Genomic DNA, 16,988 nt, shown 5'->3' on the forward strand with positions numbered 1-16,988 from the left:
TTTCTTCTTTTCTATGTCATATTTGTATTGTACAATTCATTTAGTCAGTGATCTGTTAGTGTATCCAATATATACTAGAACTTGATCAAATCTTTTGTCAACTACTGGAACCTTGTATACTCCCAGTAAATGTAAATTTATTTTCATTTGGAAATCATACATTTCTACGTAAGGACTGTGTAACAAACCTACTTAGAAATCACAGATATATGGATTGCACTATTTAAACTTTTAAATAATTAACTCAATATCTTGCATCAAATACAGTAAAACTTTTGTAATTCAAATATTTCTTTAACTCGAAGAAAATGAAACACTTGCTAGGCATCAATGGAATAGCATAAGGATTTAACATCTCCAACTTGAATTTCCTTCACTCAAACTCTCTCCAAGTAGAAGCTTTTCACAGTCCTCTGACACTGATTTATGTTACTTTCAACTTCTCTGAGTCAAATTTTAATATTTATCTTATCCAAAGTGATTATTATCAGATATCCATGAAATTTTCAGAAAGTTAGTTGTATCTACTATCTAACTCCCATTGGCAGACATTCCAGTGCAAAGAGAGAGAGGACTATTACTTTATGTCAGCAAGATGTACCTGCAAAACTGTTTAATTCCATTAGCTACATTGAACATTTTGCTGAAAGGCATTATGTGGACTGCTTAAAACAAAAAAAAGCTATCAAAGATTCTTTATCTAATGCAAAAGAGGTAAAAATAAAAATCTATTCAGAATCAGCTGACTTGAATCATCTGTAACTTGTAAGTTTCTTCATGCTCCTTGGAGCTTCCAGTTAGAGAAGTTTTAATGCGTTTAAATTTATTTTTGTTATTTTATAATCCTATTACCTCGTGGTATTAGCTCATAGTTATAGTAAAATATGTATAAACTTGATTCAGTATAATATTAGTTGGTTCACTTATAAACAAAATTTTTGGACTCTGTCCATATTATATTAGTTTTGCAGTATATTTAATATTTGTTACAGAAGGATAATCGGATCTTTGGATCCATTTGTAAATTAGAAAAATGCATTTCAAATTCAATATTATTTTATAATTATTTTAATTTATGGATGTTTAATCCAATATCAAAGATGTAATGGAAATAAAGGGCCTAATAGCTAAAAAAATTAATTTAATTGTTTTAATTTCTGAGTGTAGGTGATAAGGTGACATCATATTCATGTATTTAACTGTACATGTGATATTTCATTGTAATAAAAATTTATACAAGATAATTACAATTTTAAAAGGGCTGCACGAAAACGTCGACTGGGCCGTGGGTCGGACATGCAGGCTTAGTGTATTGTTACTTAAATAAAATGCAACAATTATCTGATTTATTTATTTTATTTATATTTGATATTGCTGATGTATTTTGTAAAAAAGAATACGTTTGTAATTATAAAACAATGTTTAAAAAATTGATTTTATTAAAAACTTAAAATTTTAATTTCAGATATGGCTACATATCAATTATTTTGTTCTCCTCCTAAATGTGAAGCAGGATGTCATATACAACCAGCCTTACCCGGAGAATGTCCTGGATGTGCCTGTCCTGGTATGCATAATATAAAAACTAATAAATTAAGTTACTAATTTTATTTTTTTGAATTTCTGGGGCTCGGCCAACCCCGTCACGTAAACACAGGATGGCCATTTAGTTTGAATTTTAGAAAAATTGGTATTCCCGACACCAGTTAGGATATATTAGTAATAGCGTCCTAACTCGCAATTTGATCCTTCTCGATTTAAGAAGAGAACTTTATACCGTAGGTAAGATGATGGAGTTAGGCAATTAATTAACCAAGACAAACTTCAAAAAATTAACTAGAATTTGATTTATTAATAAAAGAGACAAGACACAAAAATTTCATGAATATGGAGAAAATTAAAATCAGTAAGCACTTTAAAATAATCAATACAAATTTTTCTTCCTAATTTTTTTCTCTACTTTCAAACTTTCTATTCTTACTAAAATTTCATTAAAACAAAACCATGTTAAATTGTTGTTTCCATCAATGTTAGAACAAGATAAGACCACCTCTTTCAACTATCAACAATTCTCTACATTTGAGAGCATTTACACAAAGCTATATTACGTCTTAATCCCTTTGTAATTCTTTCCCTTAATTTGGAGAATAATTCTTTGGTTTTGGCATCGACTTTAGACGGAATTTTGGTGGGATCAACACTTGTTAGGTGACAGGAGACTAGCACAAAAACTACTAGGAGAGCCAAGAGGAGAACTCAGCAAAGAGCACCCATTTAGGGGTTACCTTCCCCTTTTAAACAAAATCTTCCTCCAATTAGAACTTCAAAATAAGCTCTCCGTTCTTCTGACGTGACGGAAATGGTCGGTTTGGCGGATAAGTCACGCGAGATTTCACGTTAAAGCTATCACTGTTGAGGGAAACTGTATTATCTTAATCTAACATAAAGGAATTCCTTTTCCGACATTGTAAATTTTACAAAAATATAACAAAAAGAATTTTGTCAAAAATCTAATAATTCTCCCTATTTGTTAAAATTAAATTATTAACTCTGGATTCTCACTTTTCCATTTTGAAGGACCTGAATTCAAATTGGGACTGGATCTGTAGAAATTTTTAAGAATGGTTTGATCTGTATGTTTTGAACCATCCTTTGTCATTTAGTTACCTCGTTTGTGGACTGGGTGGAACTGTGACAGATCTGTCAAAAAAGCCCTCCCATTGCCAAAAGGCAGGAACAATTTCAGGAAAAAAAATATTTTTGAAAAGTTTTCTTTATTTTTAGTGAATTTTTAAAAATTTTCATTTTATACATAAAATCTTATAATTTGTGTGAATAAAATTTAATCTTGTTTCTGTTAGTTAGAGAAGATTTAAATTAAAGATTGTTTTAAGAAAGAGAGAACTTTTGATTTCAACTTTTGACTGAGATGATAATTTTAACAAGAATGCTGAAATCGAGAATTCATTGATCATACAAAGTTTTTAAATTAGTCATTTATAACAGAATCAATGAGTTATTTTAAATATATGCATGATAATGTAAAAAATTAATTAATTTAGGCAGCGACCCGGTAGAAATTCAGTGTTCCCAACCGAAATGTGAGCCGGGATGCTCCGTGCAGAAAGTATCGCCCGGTCAGTGTCCTGGTTGTGTATGTTTTGGTAAGTATTAAATTTTTTTTATACTAAATTTAAATTAGATTATAATTTATAATATCCACAAACTATGTGAACTCTGGTCTCTGGAACTAATTAATGAGCAGATTGCCTTAGTCATTAATAAGTTCCTACACTACTGTTATTAGTTTTTGTGTATTGATAGTTGATAAATGAAGACCAGCAAAATGTGTCCTACACATTTTGGCTGGTCTTCGTGGAATGAGGATGAAGACGGTGCTTAGTGTTGTCGAGTATCTAAGAGATGAGTGAAACTAAACTTGAGTATGAAAAGTTTATGAACTTATTGGAGTGATGGCATAGTGAATTTTGAATATAGAAAAAAAGGAAGATGGAAGCACAAAGTGAGTCTAAGGAAGTTCCATGTGGCCCCTCACGGAAGCTAAATAACATTTGTACATCTTGGATATTCTATTATTTTCTATCAGTCATTTTGCTATTTCTTTTCTATACCCTCTGATCTCTTTTTCCCCTTAGCATAAGTTAGTTTTAAGGATTAGTTATGAGGAAACTCTTGTTGTATTATCTGAGCTCAGTTCCTTTGTATACTTTGCAATATTGCGTAATTGTCCCGCCAACATTTCAGATTTTGGGTGACCCCCTGTTATACTGTTTTAGAGTTGGAATCCGTCGGAATTTGTATCTTTTGGACATAAATAAATAAATACTTTTTTCCACCATCTGCTGTGCATGATTCCTTGTTCACTGTATTCGTTCTTGTCGGCTAATGGTATTTTCATTCATAACTTTACAGTAGGATGTCAGTTAAAGCGGCTGGACCGACCTAGCTATAAATTGAATCCAACAGCTGGGTGTGCAAAAACTTTACAAATTTAAGAATAATTTATTTGCTTGGATTTCATAGAAACAATTCGTTCTTAATTTTAAAATTACATACTAATTACAGTATTTAATATTGTAATTCAGTTGTTTTGTTCTTTCCATTATTAAAGCAATTAAAATTAAGAACTAATCTATAAAACTCCAGATCTTTAATCAAAAATCTCCCCAATTCTGTTAACTTCCTGTGTCCAATGTGCACATCAACTGTGTTAACTAATCATTTGGCATTGTTACATCATACAAAGCACCAAATATAAAAGAAAGTGAAATTTTTTGAGTTGGAGTGAACATTGATTTGTGACATATATCTATACTGCCAATGACAATACTATTGAGACAATGCTAAGAGGGACTTTTTCAGAGTCTGAAATGCATTTTGGGGTATTGTATACATATTAGATTTAATCATTGTAAAATTTCTTTATTCTTTTGTAAACTTAAATATAAAATAAAGAAAATTTTTGTTTATATTCACTGGTGTGATAAGTCCTAAAATATAAATAACTAGTTAGGTTATTAGAAATATTTAATGAAATTAAAGGCAAAATGCAAAAAGTAATACTATTGAAGTTGTAAGCATAAGTCAAAAAACATGCACCTGGTTGGGATTTGGCTCCTGCGACTGGGAAAGCTGGAAGCAACGTGTTTTGTATTAAACGACATAGTATAATCGTTATTAAATTCACAGGACCACACTTTGTATTATGTATTAACCAATATTTTCTATTAATCAAACTCGTTAACATTGAAATGCCTATTCTCTTTCACGAGGTTTCAACTCTGCTTCACATTAATGTGGATTTTGCATAAATGAGTAATGTAATAAAAGGTTTGACTGTATTTATTTGATGAAAGCATATAATTTTTATACAACTTCTGATACCAAAATTTTAAAATTGCATTATATAGTGGGTGATCGGTTAACGGACCTAATCCGTTCCAAGACTTTGTTTGCCATCCGAATTGTTAGTTAACCGATTATCGATTTACCATAGGTTTTTATGGGAATTTGATTAATTTGTTCTGGAGACCCCAAAAAATTAAAAATATATACTTTCTTACTACATTTATTTATATGTAATAATAAAAATACATATATACCAGTCTTGCATTTTTATTAGTCGTGTTTTTCCGTTTGTGGTGGGGGTTAAAGAATCCGTCTAACGTCGATTGCTTTCCTGTCTTCTTTGGGATTTTTCGGAAGTAATTAATAGCATTGTAATTGTAGAGATCGCTAAGCCTATTAACCTCAACCTGGTTTGGATGCCATTCTAAGACCATTCTTCTGAGATCCTCCCACTTCTTCAAAAGATCTTTAATAGCAGATATCGGCATTAATCCTCTTTTTCACAAGAAAACATATCTTGCCGAGTTTCTTGGTGTTCTTCATTCGAGAATTCTTGGTGTTTTTCTGTCATCAGATCAATTTCAAGTTGTTCTGTTATGAGCTCTTTGATGTTCTTTATTTCTCAGATGTGATTTTTGTTACTCCTTTAGCTGCTTGAGTCTTCTTGAATATACTGTATCTTTCTTAGATAAGATTGAACTGCAGCCTACCTTAGACCTGTTTGAGCCATACTGCCAGCAACATCAAACATCTGCCACTCTCACCTTTTGGAAATAAAAACCGACGCAAAACTTACCGACAGTCTCGCGAATATTATAAAAAATTGTTTCTGTCAAAAAAATAAGAGGCTGGAATTACAAGGGAGAGTTTCAAAGTTTGGAGGAATACTATTCGATCAGGGTTGAGCATCGATATCGACGTCTCCCGTGCTCCGAAAAGTTTCGAATCATTTCCCGAAGAGAAGGGAAGACTAATCAGTATTCATTATTTTACGTTGCTGCTTCTCATGTTTGTTCTGCGAGGCGTTTGTTATCCGATTTGTTCGTAGTCCGAACCGTTCGTTAACCGATCACTCACTGTAATGATATTTATGTCAAAATGTGAAAAAAGCCAATTAATATAATGAGATTTAGCATTTAATTTGTTTTAAATACGTCTTTCATAATTCAATATTAAATCTGGCTTACTACAGCAATGCAAAAGTATACCAAGTACAGTGAAATTCCATTAACATGGCATCCAGTATGCCAGCAAACCCGATAAGTCGGCATGTCCAGTTCATCTTTAGAGGGTAGTATCAGTGAACTGGATATTCATCTATATTTATATGTAACTAGGTAGCCAGTTAATTAAAACTGTAAATAATAATTAAATTTTAAAATATTTAATTTAAATTTAAAACTAAATTAAAATTTAAAACTCTGAATGTAATCTGATGACCCAATGACCAAGATAGTAAAGGCATTAGCCTGCTGCACTGGGCAGCAGTGTGTCTCACTCAAAAACCTGGAAATTTTTTATGAGTGGTCTAGCCTAGATACATCGAAACCTCTTCACTGGATGCTCTCATTGTTGGACTGGCTAAATCCACAATGGACCTGGAAAAAAGACCTTCTTGATGCTTACATGGCAGAAAGAGTTAAAAACAATAGCAAATTACTCATCTCTCATCTCTATGCTTACAACACAAAGCACCAAATTATCAGAATATTAACGTCAAATATAGTTGAAAATCCCAAAAAGCGCTCAATCGGTTGAATGTTTTGACTCTTTTAATGCTTTAGAGTTCTTTTCTTTTAAGTCTAAGCTTACATAACTGCCATTTAATAATAAATATGATTATTTTTTAAATATTTTTCTCTGCAAATATATACAAATATTGTCAAAAGTTTTGTTTTTACTACTGTATTATGCAAATTTTGATCCTCATTTAAATGTTATCAAAACAATTGCATAAAAGTTAAATTCAGTCAGAACCAAAATAAGATAGAAAAAAACTTTTTAAATCTCATTTACATCATAAAATCATCTGTTATGTGATAAAATGCAGTATGAATATGTTTTGCTTATCCCTTAAAATATGTTTTAACATCATCAAGAAAGCTTTTCCATTAATTATTATTATTGATGTATAATGCCACAGTCTAATACTTAGTGTGAATATTATTTATTAGCTTCTGAGAATATTTGAAAAAAAATAAATAAAAATAGTAAATTAATTTAGTTACATCAAATGATGATACATTAATGAAGGGCAAGAAAGTTCCAATCTAGAGTCATTGGTGGGGACATAGATTTATATATAAGCAGAAACACTATGCTCTCCGTTAATAAATACAATTATACATGTAAAAATGTATTTTATATATGTAAAATTTACACTTTATACTTGACACTTGTTGATACTTTACACATTTAATTAGTTAAATATTTATTAATCTTAGGATGAATTTTGGAAAAGTCTCAAGAAAATAGAATGAAATGAGATTTGAACCAATAGATTTTGTATAGTGAGCAATTATGGATGATTACACCATTCAAATACTTTCAGATCTTTTGTAAATACAGTATAGCATCGATTATCCGACTCAATTGGGGACTGGGGTTGGTCGGATAACCGAAAAGTATGAAAAAATACATTATTAGTATAGTGTATTAGGTCTGGTTTAAATACTAGCCTCCCTTTCATGGTCGAGCCAGTGCTGCCAGCTAAAACATGCAAAAATTTAACAAAAATAATATTAAAGTAGCCAAGACGTAACCAAATATTGTAGCGCCACATCACTAGTGGACATTTGAATTTGCCGACTAGAACGCAGTTGGTTAACCGATAAGTCGGTTAATCGGGGGTCGGATAATCGATGCTCTACTGTATATAATTTAGCATAATGGTAGTAATATAATTTGTTTTCTGTAAAAGTTGATTTAGTATTCATATTTTAAGAATACGATTCTTTTATAGATATAACAAATCCAAGTTTCAAGCACTGTTCGCCTCCAAAATGTGATCTCCCGTGTCGTATCCAAACGAATGTCGATCCCGGCGAATGTCCCGGATGTGTTTGTCCTGGTAACTTATTATCACATTGAATTTGTTTAATTTATGATGAAATAAATGAAATTTTTCACGATTTTCTTATTTTTTATGTATTATAACAGATCCTAATTTCAAGCATTGTTCACCTCCAAGATGTGATGCTCCTTGTTACGTTCAAACTGACGTTGCTCCCGGTGAATGCCCCAGATGCATTTGTTCTGGTAAGTGAGCAAGGAAGTATGAATACATTCAGATTCCACTTTCTGTCAGGGATATATTCTTAAAACAACAGCGTAAAACGGAAGTAATACAATTGAAATATTGAAGATTGTCAACTTTCATGACAGTATTTTTGGAAATTGAAAATTGATCTTCATTTGTCTTTTTAATATAAGATTAAAGAATTGAAGTAAGCCAAAAAATATTTTAACATATAAAGGAACAGTTTAAAACTAACCTGTATAATAATTTTTCATGGAATATAATTTAATCAGTGGGGGAAAAGTGAGATAATATCTCAACTTCAAAGCTTAGTTGAAAACAGTGGTACGTCACGGGCCCGTGAAAATTTGAATCAGGGAGCCCCGTGCACAGTGTTTACTTCAGACATTTTTCTTCGGTGGAATTTTTCGGTGGAAATCCCCCATTATCCTTGTTCCTTTGTTTTTATTATTCAACCTCTGAAAAGTTAAGTTCTGCACTGTACCACACCAACAATCTATGGTCTCTAGATATGGTGCCAAATTTAAATTTTAATATCTTACTGCAGCAATGAGTTTATAAAAGATTGGTTTGGGGGCCTCAGGCAATTGCCCTTTTTGCCCATACCACTAGTTCAAAAAAACTGTAAGCATTGAGGATGAGATATTTTTCTGCACTTTTTTAGCTTTAAATAGTTTTCTCTAGTTCAAAGATATAGGTTTTCTTGTTTTTTTGGCACACCAATGGCCAAATGAATAAAAACACTGATAGTTGGTTGTGGGTTTGTACCTGGCCAATGGGCTTACCTTGTGGAGTTTTCTGGGTTTTCTTTATGGTAGTAACACTTAAACAGGGACCAGTTTTTTATAAAAGACCTGTCAGGAAGCATCCCCTTCCTCAGATCTCCCATGCATTGTGTTTCTATACACGGATAAAACACGCCTTTTAATTTTACATACATTTTTGATATATTTTCTTTAATCTGCTAAACATTTCCTTGTTTTTAGCCATGCAAATATCTTTATAACAATTATAAATCAATATTTAATTTTTAATTTACATTAAATTTAAATCAAATATTAATTTATTTATAATTACAATGAAACCTGGTTAACTTGAACTAGGAAAACTTGAAATCTCATTTACTCAAAGTGGTTTTCTTTCCCCGATTGTGTCTAGCAAAGGGATTTATACGTTAAATCAGTGTTTAATTGCAATGGGGTTTTGGTACAGTATTTTCATAAAATCTCTGGATTTTAATTTTCCATTAAATAAAATGATTATTGCTTATCTATCGAGTAAACTAATCAGAAACTATCCATAAAGTGTGAACCACATATGACTAAAAATAAACATCATGTAACACGATGGCAGGTGGGGGTTGATGACTTTCAGACAGCGCGTGTGACCCGGATAGCGTAACTGCCATTAAAACCCGCTTTTTATTCAAACATTTTTTTATTTTATTCGATTGCCGACAGATTTCTCCGGTTAGCTAATATAATAAATAAATAGATTTTTGATAAATTAATTTTTAAAAAATGACTATATTGCAATTCTATGTAAAAATTTTAACTTTTGTGGCAAAATTTTAAAAATAAAACAGTCGTAAAGAGTGGTTTTTTTGGCGATTAAAAAATAAAAACCAGATTGATTCTAGACACAAAATATTGCAATTAAAAGGAGCCCTTAATAAACATTTAGGAGTGAATGGAAAAACCTTTTCACGAAAGTATTTCTAGGTAGCTTATTTACGTATTTGGTTGAGTGTTTACAAGTTTCTGGACAGAGAGGATTACATTGACACAATGATTCTACATAATAAGACTCACAGAAATACTGTATGATTCTAATTGTTTTTGTTTATATTAATCTCTATTTTTAGCATTTTCATACCATTTTGTTTATTTGTTTGTTTAATTATTTTGTTAATGTTAATTTACTATGTAAGCACTCTCTTTTGGATGCTTTTTAATTTTTAAATTATTACCATTGCATTCGATTTTCTTATGTTTGTTATTTTTATTTAAATTTGTGTAATTCGCCGAAGAAGGCCTACGATATTAGGTCAAAAACGTTCCGATTTACTGAATTTACCGCCGGAGTTACAAGGTGCTCTGTTTATTCTGTTTCTTATTCTGTGGTTAGATCTTATTTATTTAGTTTTACATAATTTAAAGAAGCTGTCCTAAGTTTATGACAATTTCTCTGGCATGCAGGACGTTGTCATAAATCACAAAACTCACTTCCAACACACATTAGTAAAAAAATAAATAACTAATTAAATTAATCAATTAATGCTCAATATGCTTTCTGTATAGCAAAGCTGTTCGATTTCCACAATTGAAGTTCTTTTAGTTTTGAAAAAGATTATAAATTACTAAGCTAGTTCAGAAAAAACAAAAAGCGGGAATCCAAAACACACACAATGATAGAAAGTAGTTTGGTGTAAATTATATTAAATTATTTTGATTTTACAAACTTTTCTATAAATGATTCGATAACAATTCCTCATTTCGAGAACTGTTCACCTCTGAAATGTGATTCCTGCGTCGTGTTTACACTGATTTTGCTCGTGATTCGTGTCCCAGTAAGTGCAATAAAACTCACCTGTAACAAATTACCTCAAGGAAGCACAGAGAATTCATTATAAAGGATTTTTATTAAATGGAAAAATGTATCAATGACGAAAAGAAGACATGGTATTTTGAGTGTGTTGCTATTGACAATGAAAATATCCTTGAATTTATATTCATAAGAAAGTAAAGTATTATGTATGCATTTTACAAGAGAAAATTGAATATAAGATATAGTAATTTTTAGTGAAATTGAGAAAAATATTATGATTGAAATAAATGTTCTTACATATTTTTGTTAAAAATAGTAACTTTTGTCTGTATTCCTTACACCAAAAAATACTGTATTTTAAACAAATGATTCTAGTTTTACTTAAAAAATCAAAAATTCTATCTGGATTAATTTTACTCCATTAATGCGTGGATCATAACATTTTATTTATTTGAAAAACCTTATAATTCTATCCAATGATATGTGTAAATCACTCTTTAGTTATCAGAACTACAGGTGTTGCTTTTTAGGGCAGTAAAATAGCAACAATAGCATGGAGTCTAGTTCTTGTGCTCCCACCCCCACTCCACAGTAGCTGTTCAATAATAATTTAGATTTATATTTTATGGTAAACGTACACATAATTAATTTTGTAGTTTTGTATAACATTTGTTGTACACTTGCAATTTAAAATTTAAGATTTATGCAATTATTCCCGTGTTTGAAACATTTAAATTTTGTACATTAACTCTCCAATTTTGAAATATTATATTCCATTATTCAAATTTTTCTAAAAAATTAGAATCTTTTGTATTCTATATTCAAACTTCCTTGTCTGAAGACAAGTTATACATTGTCAAAAGTACTAATGAGAATTTTGTGTAATTAAAGTTGTTATAATGCTGAAAAACAGTTGCTTTTCTTTATTATATTGAGTTATTTTTAAATGTAGAAAAGACAAATTTTTAATATTTCATATAAACAGTTTTTAAAGAAAAATATAACAGAACAATAAACTGCTTCACTTGATTTACAAGTTGCTCTCTAGCACTTTTGGAAAACTAAATCCGTCATCAGACGTGCAAGTGACTTAAATTGGTACGTAAACTTAATTTGTTTGTTTGTCTTCTGATGACGGGTTTAGCTGTGAGCAAGTGCTAGAGGGTGACTTGCAAACTCTAGTAAAGCAGCTTATTGTTTTGTTTTAGTTTTCAAAGAATTTGGTGTTGTTTCCACATTAAAAAAGAGAAATTTGTAATAAAGCTTGCTGTGTAAATGGTCAACTGTATTCAACATAAATGAATTTTCTTAATTAAAATTAATTTTTCATAATTTTACTATTTTTTTCAAATTAAAACAGATATAACAGATCCTAATTTCAAGCATTGTTCACCTCCAAGATGCGATGCGCCTTGTTATATTGAACCTTTTTTTATTCCCGGTGAATGTCCTAAATGCGCTTGTCCTGGTAAGCAATATTTATTATTAACATTAAAGAAAAACCTTAAATTAAAATTAAATCATTAAGATATTTAATGATTTCTTTTATTGATAGTTGTCTATTATGATTGTGTGGATTGTTTTCCATAAATTATCTTTATTCAGTATCCAAAGCAAAATTTGGTATAAATTATTCAATAACATTGAAGAAAAAGTATTTTTTTTTAAACAAGTTAATGAACTAATAAATATTACATTTTATTTAAAATATTGTGTAATTACGTTTCAATTTTTATTTTAGTTTTTCAGAAAAATTAACACCAGCATACAAGGTATATAGTAAAGTCCTTAAACACACACGTAACTGACGAATGTAGCTATAATTATGAACGTGGCATATTAGTTACAGTAAAGTGATTACGGCTACAAAACGAGACTGCTTTTTGTGCCCCTAGTGGTAAAATTTGGAAGTTGGCACTTCCGTCTCGTAAACAATGCACAATATGGGAAAAAGTCAATCAGAAAGTTGTAGAACGTGATCGATTTAGGAGAAAAGTTGCTTTGCATACGTGAATAAAAAGCATAAAATACTAACATACATATTGAGCTTAGATGGTAAAATGTATATTTCTCGTGTTCATTTGTATATTTTCATTCGTTTCTTGTGTTTATTTCTCATTTTTCTATAACTTTGTGCCGCATTTGTTACCGTGTGTCGTCCACAGTCGGTACTTAAGGATTTTACAATGCCCCCCGTATATCTGAAAGACAAACCATTTTTGTATTAAAATTAAGCTAAATCAATTAAATTTAGCTTAATTCTAACCTTAAAATATTCATTTTTATAATAATCTTATAATAATATTTTAAAAATCATCATTTAGATATATCTAATTTTTATTTCTAGAGAACCACACTATTTATTTTTTACTTTCTTGGGAAACTATGGTGATTGATCATAAAATGACCACAAGATTTTTACATTTTTGGACTTGGTACCTTAAAACGTTGATAAATGCAAAACAGTTTGGGGTTTTTTCTGTGTGTATGTGGGGAGCACGATTTTGTTCGCCCTCTTTGAATAACTTGCGATTTTTGTTGAAAATTTCTGAAATTTTGCAGGGAGATTTGTGTATTAGGGGAATTGATGCTATTAAATTTTGGTGATTAAAAGTCAACAGGGTGGAGAGAAAGGGTGGTTGCGTGTCTTATCTCGAGTAGGGTCGGACTTAATGATGATTTTACTCATTAATAGCATTTATAATTTTTTTATAAAACCCATACTTTCATACTTTCAAAATTAAGCTTTTGCCATTTTATAATAATTAAAAATATAAAAAGTTTTTAATAATAAAATATCATAGCAGATGGTGCCACACGCACAGTTTTAAATGTTGCCAGGAAAGTTAAGCAACTCATTGCTGGCTTGTTTTCTTTATTTGTTGTTCTAAAAAAAGCATGAATCTATGCAAATCTTGCAGATGGCTCCATTGATTCTATTACACTTTGTGATTTTATAATCAATATCCAATTCAATATCTGCTATCATGTTTTCTAAATATAAAAATTTATAACCCGTTCTATACCTTATTATTGATACCCATTTATCCTTGATTATAGTGTTACGGGTTACATAAAGGTTTTATTTCTGTCTTAGTGATTTTTTGCAGGGTATATGCTGGTCTGTTATGTGCAACTATCGGTTATTCTTGCAAAATTAAAATATTTCATATTTTCATATATATTTGTATATTGTAACAGATATAACAGGTCTTGATGTCAAGCTTTGCTCACCTCCGAAATGTGATGCACCCTGCCACATTCAAACTAATAATGTTCCTGGTTCTTGTCCTGAATGTGTTTGTCCTGGTAAATATTTAACATAAATGAATGTCTAATTTAAAACAAGCTTTTTCTGAATTTTGTAAATATTTTATGCTCTAACAGATATAACAGATCCAAATTTCAAGCACTGTTCACCACCAAGATGTGATGCGCCTTGTCATGTCCAAACTGATGTTGCTCCTGGTGAATGCCCTGGATGTGTTTGTCCTGGTAACCTATTTCATATAAATGAATTTGTTTAATTTAAATGAAATATTTCAAGATTTCCTTATTTTTTATATATTACAACAGATATAACAGATCCTAATTTCAAGCATTGTTCACCACCAAGATGTGATGCGCCTTGTCACGTTCAAATTGATGTTGCTCCTGGTGAATGTCCAGGATGTGTTTGTCCTGGTATGTGTTGAAGATGAGCAGTTTACATTTAATCTAATTTATCAAAAATTTTTAATTATTTGATTGTATGAATGTTTTAGTAGGCAGTTCTAATTTCAAACATTGTTCGTCTCCAAACTGCAATTCTCCGTGTCGTATTCAAAGTAACGTTGCTCCCGGATTGTGTCCAGGATGTATTTGTCCCGGTATGTGTTTTAATTTGAATATGAATTTATGGATACAAATATATTATTTTAATATTTAGAATAAGTTATTAAATAATTTCAATAATATAATTATTATTGAGTTAAATTAAAAATTTGGCTAAATAAAACTGAACAACAGACTAATTTTAACTATGTGCCAAACGATAAAAACAAAAGGTTTGGTCGGTAATTTTCTTGTAAACAAAAATTTGATGATGATAAATGCCGAACAATACATTATTCAAATTTTTGTATAATTCTCAGACATCAGAACCTAAGCTATCAATGCTCCTACTTGCATATGCTGAAAGTGTAGAGAGAGTATTGATAATGATCAACATATAATTTTCTTAACAAAGAGCAGTAAGAATTATTTACAGACTTACAATTAAAATATTAGAATGCTCTACCTCTGTCTTGCAGAACATTGTGACAATGATGTATGTAGCAAATGTACAACAGAGCTAGCTAAAAAAGTGACAGAGAGTAACTTTGAGCCACAAACTTCCTTTTTAAAACACTGTGGGGATCGAAAAACATTATTCGTGCGTGAATCCCTTTACATCTCAACGATGTCACCATTCAACTCTCCCAAGCTAGATATACTAGAGCAGTGGATAGCACTGTTTAACCTTCTAAAGATGTAAATTGCATGGTTTGCAATAAAGCATCTCACAGCATCATTAGCACTGCTATAAATTTATTATTTGTTTATTTAATGTTTAATTTATTATGAATTATGTATTTTATATTTTAATCCAATTTAATTTTTTAATGTTTTTCTTTTACATATTATTGTATTTTTGCATTATTGTATAATTTTGTATATTGTATATATATGCAATTTCAATTCTGTGCACTTGCAGGACGAACAATTTGAAAAAAATGTTATTTGGGTTCTATTCTTGAATTCAAATGTTTTGTTCTCTAAGAATGATTCTGCCTGAAGAGAACAGTTATGTGTTGTCAAAAGTACTTGCAAATAAATCTTTTTACGTAATGCCGACAAACAGTGGTGTATATTAGGGAAAAGGAATTGAAAAGTACAAATAAAAGATACTAAATCTTCTATAATCTTTTATAGGTATAACAGATCCAGATTTCCTGCATTGTTCACCTCCAAAGTGCGATGCGCCTTGTAGCATGCAAACTATGATTGCGCCCGGTCAGTGTCCTGGATGCGTATGTCCCGGTAAGTAGTTTGCCACAAATAGAAATCTTAAAATGATTTTTATATTGGATGTTATCACTCAAAATAATGGCCAAGATGACGAAACATTTTATTTTAAATTAAAATTATTTATTTTATACATTTCTTTGCAGAAATACCAATAACAGATCCTAATTTTAAGCATTGTTCACCTCCAAGATGCGATCCACCTTGTTACGTTCAAACTAATGTTGCTCTTGGTGAATGCCCCGGATGCACTTGTCCTGGCAAGTATTAAATCTATTAATCTATATTAATATTTTTGATAAAATGTCCCATTAATTTGATGAATTGTTCTACAGATAGTTCATTGACAGATCCTCATTTTAAGCATTGTTTAACTCCAAAATGTGACCCCTGGTGTTACATTCAAATTAATGTTACTTCTGGTTCGTGTCCTGGATGCATCTGTCCTGGTAAATATTAATATGAATAGGTTAAAATTAATGACATTGTTTCTTATGTGGATCTATCTTTAATCTCTTATAAATAAATACTTCTTTCTTTAGCACATTAACCACCAAATCAGATGTATACGTCCGATACCGATCGGCTTAGGAGTCGTGTCGGACATTTTCGACTGACTCCCTCGGTTTAGCCAGAGCCGAGTCGGCTACTTACGGTTGACAATCTGTGTAAATTTGTATTACCTTTTAAAAACATGGCATCCGACGAACGTGTTAAAAATATCATGGAATTGCGGGAAGAAATAAGTAACTGATAATAGAAAATATGTATGAGTAAATTAATTATAAAATTGAATGGTTGTATCTCAAAACTTGTTTGATCCAGAAAAAGAAATAAATTTTACAGTACAGGAAAGCCAAAAAACTGCTGCTCAAATAAGGTACTTTTCATATAAATGGTGGGCTTCGGTTGCTTATATCAACAACAGTAAATGAGAATTCAAATGTGCCTTTCATATCACAGAGAGCCACCATTTGGAAAGGAAAATTCAACAGTTGTTAACGATCATAGCTACACGAACAAGTTTTGGATTCAGCCCTTCATTTATGATTTATGATGTTGTCCAACGTGTTAAGAACTAATTTTTTAAAAATTAGTGAATTTGGCTAGAAGAATGGTAATATTTTTCTATATTTCTCTTGTTACGAATAGTGATATTTTATTCACTCTATAAAATTTAACATACAACTTGTGAATAAGAACCCCTTACCAAAATTTAGACAAATTTTTGAATTGAAAAGAAGGAATGTAAATATTTAACATAATT

At 30.6% G+C, this 16,988-nt stretch overlaps 2 protein-coding genes across 3 annotated transcripts in view; one reads left to right on the forward strand and one right to left on the reverse strand.

Annotated features, from left to right (window-relative positions):
• The window catches only part of LOC136990754 (HIG1 domain family member 1A, mitochondrial-like), a 330,009-nt gene that overhangs the window by 148,045 nt on the left and 164,976 nt on the right, over window positions 1-16,988 (reverse strand). The gene's annotated exons all lie outside the window — the stretch shown is intronic.
• LOC136990713 (kielin/chordin-like protein) overlaps window positions 1-16,988 on the forward strand; it is a 75,909-nt gene that overhangs the window by 32,560 nt on the left and 26,361 nt on the right. Inside the window, exons 13-23 of one of the 2 annotated variants that reach the window (XM_067289126.1) lie at window positions 1,466-1,567; window positions 3,063-3,164; window positions 7,832-7,939; window positions 12,036-12,143; window positions 13,877-13,984; window positions 14,063-14,170; window positions 14,252-14,359; window positions 14,440-14,544; window positions 15,629-15,736; window positions 15,868-15,985; window positions 16,061-16,170. In XM_067289126.1, coding sequence (XP_067145227.1) covers window positions 1,466-1,567; window positions 3,063-3,164; window positions 7,832-7,939; window positions 12,036-12,143; window positions 13,877-13,984; window positions 14,063-14,170; window positions 14,252-14,359; window positions 14,440-14,544; window positions 15,629-15,736; window positions 15,868-15,985; window positions 16,061-16,170 — 1,185 coding nt within the window. The remainder of the gene's footprint in view (window positions 1-1,465; window positions 1,568-3,062; window positions 3,165-7,831; window positions 7,940-12,035; window positions 12,144-13,876; window positions 13,985-14,062; window positions 14,171-14,251; window positions 14,360-14,439; window positions 14,545-15,628; window positions 15,737-15,867; window positions 15,986-16,060; window positions 16,171-16,988) is intronic. The other variant, XM_067289127.1, reaches the window with a different exon arrangement.

Source organism: Centruroides vittatus, unplaced genomic scaffold (assembly GCF_030686945.1).
Source record: "Centruroides vittatus isolate TY-2023 unplaced genomic scaffold, ASM3068694v2 contig_134, whole genome shotgun sequence".
NCBI lineage: Eukaryota > Metazoa > Arthropoda > Arachnida > Scorpiones > Buthidae > Centruroides > Centruroides vittatus.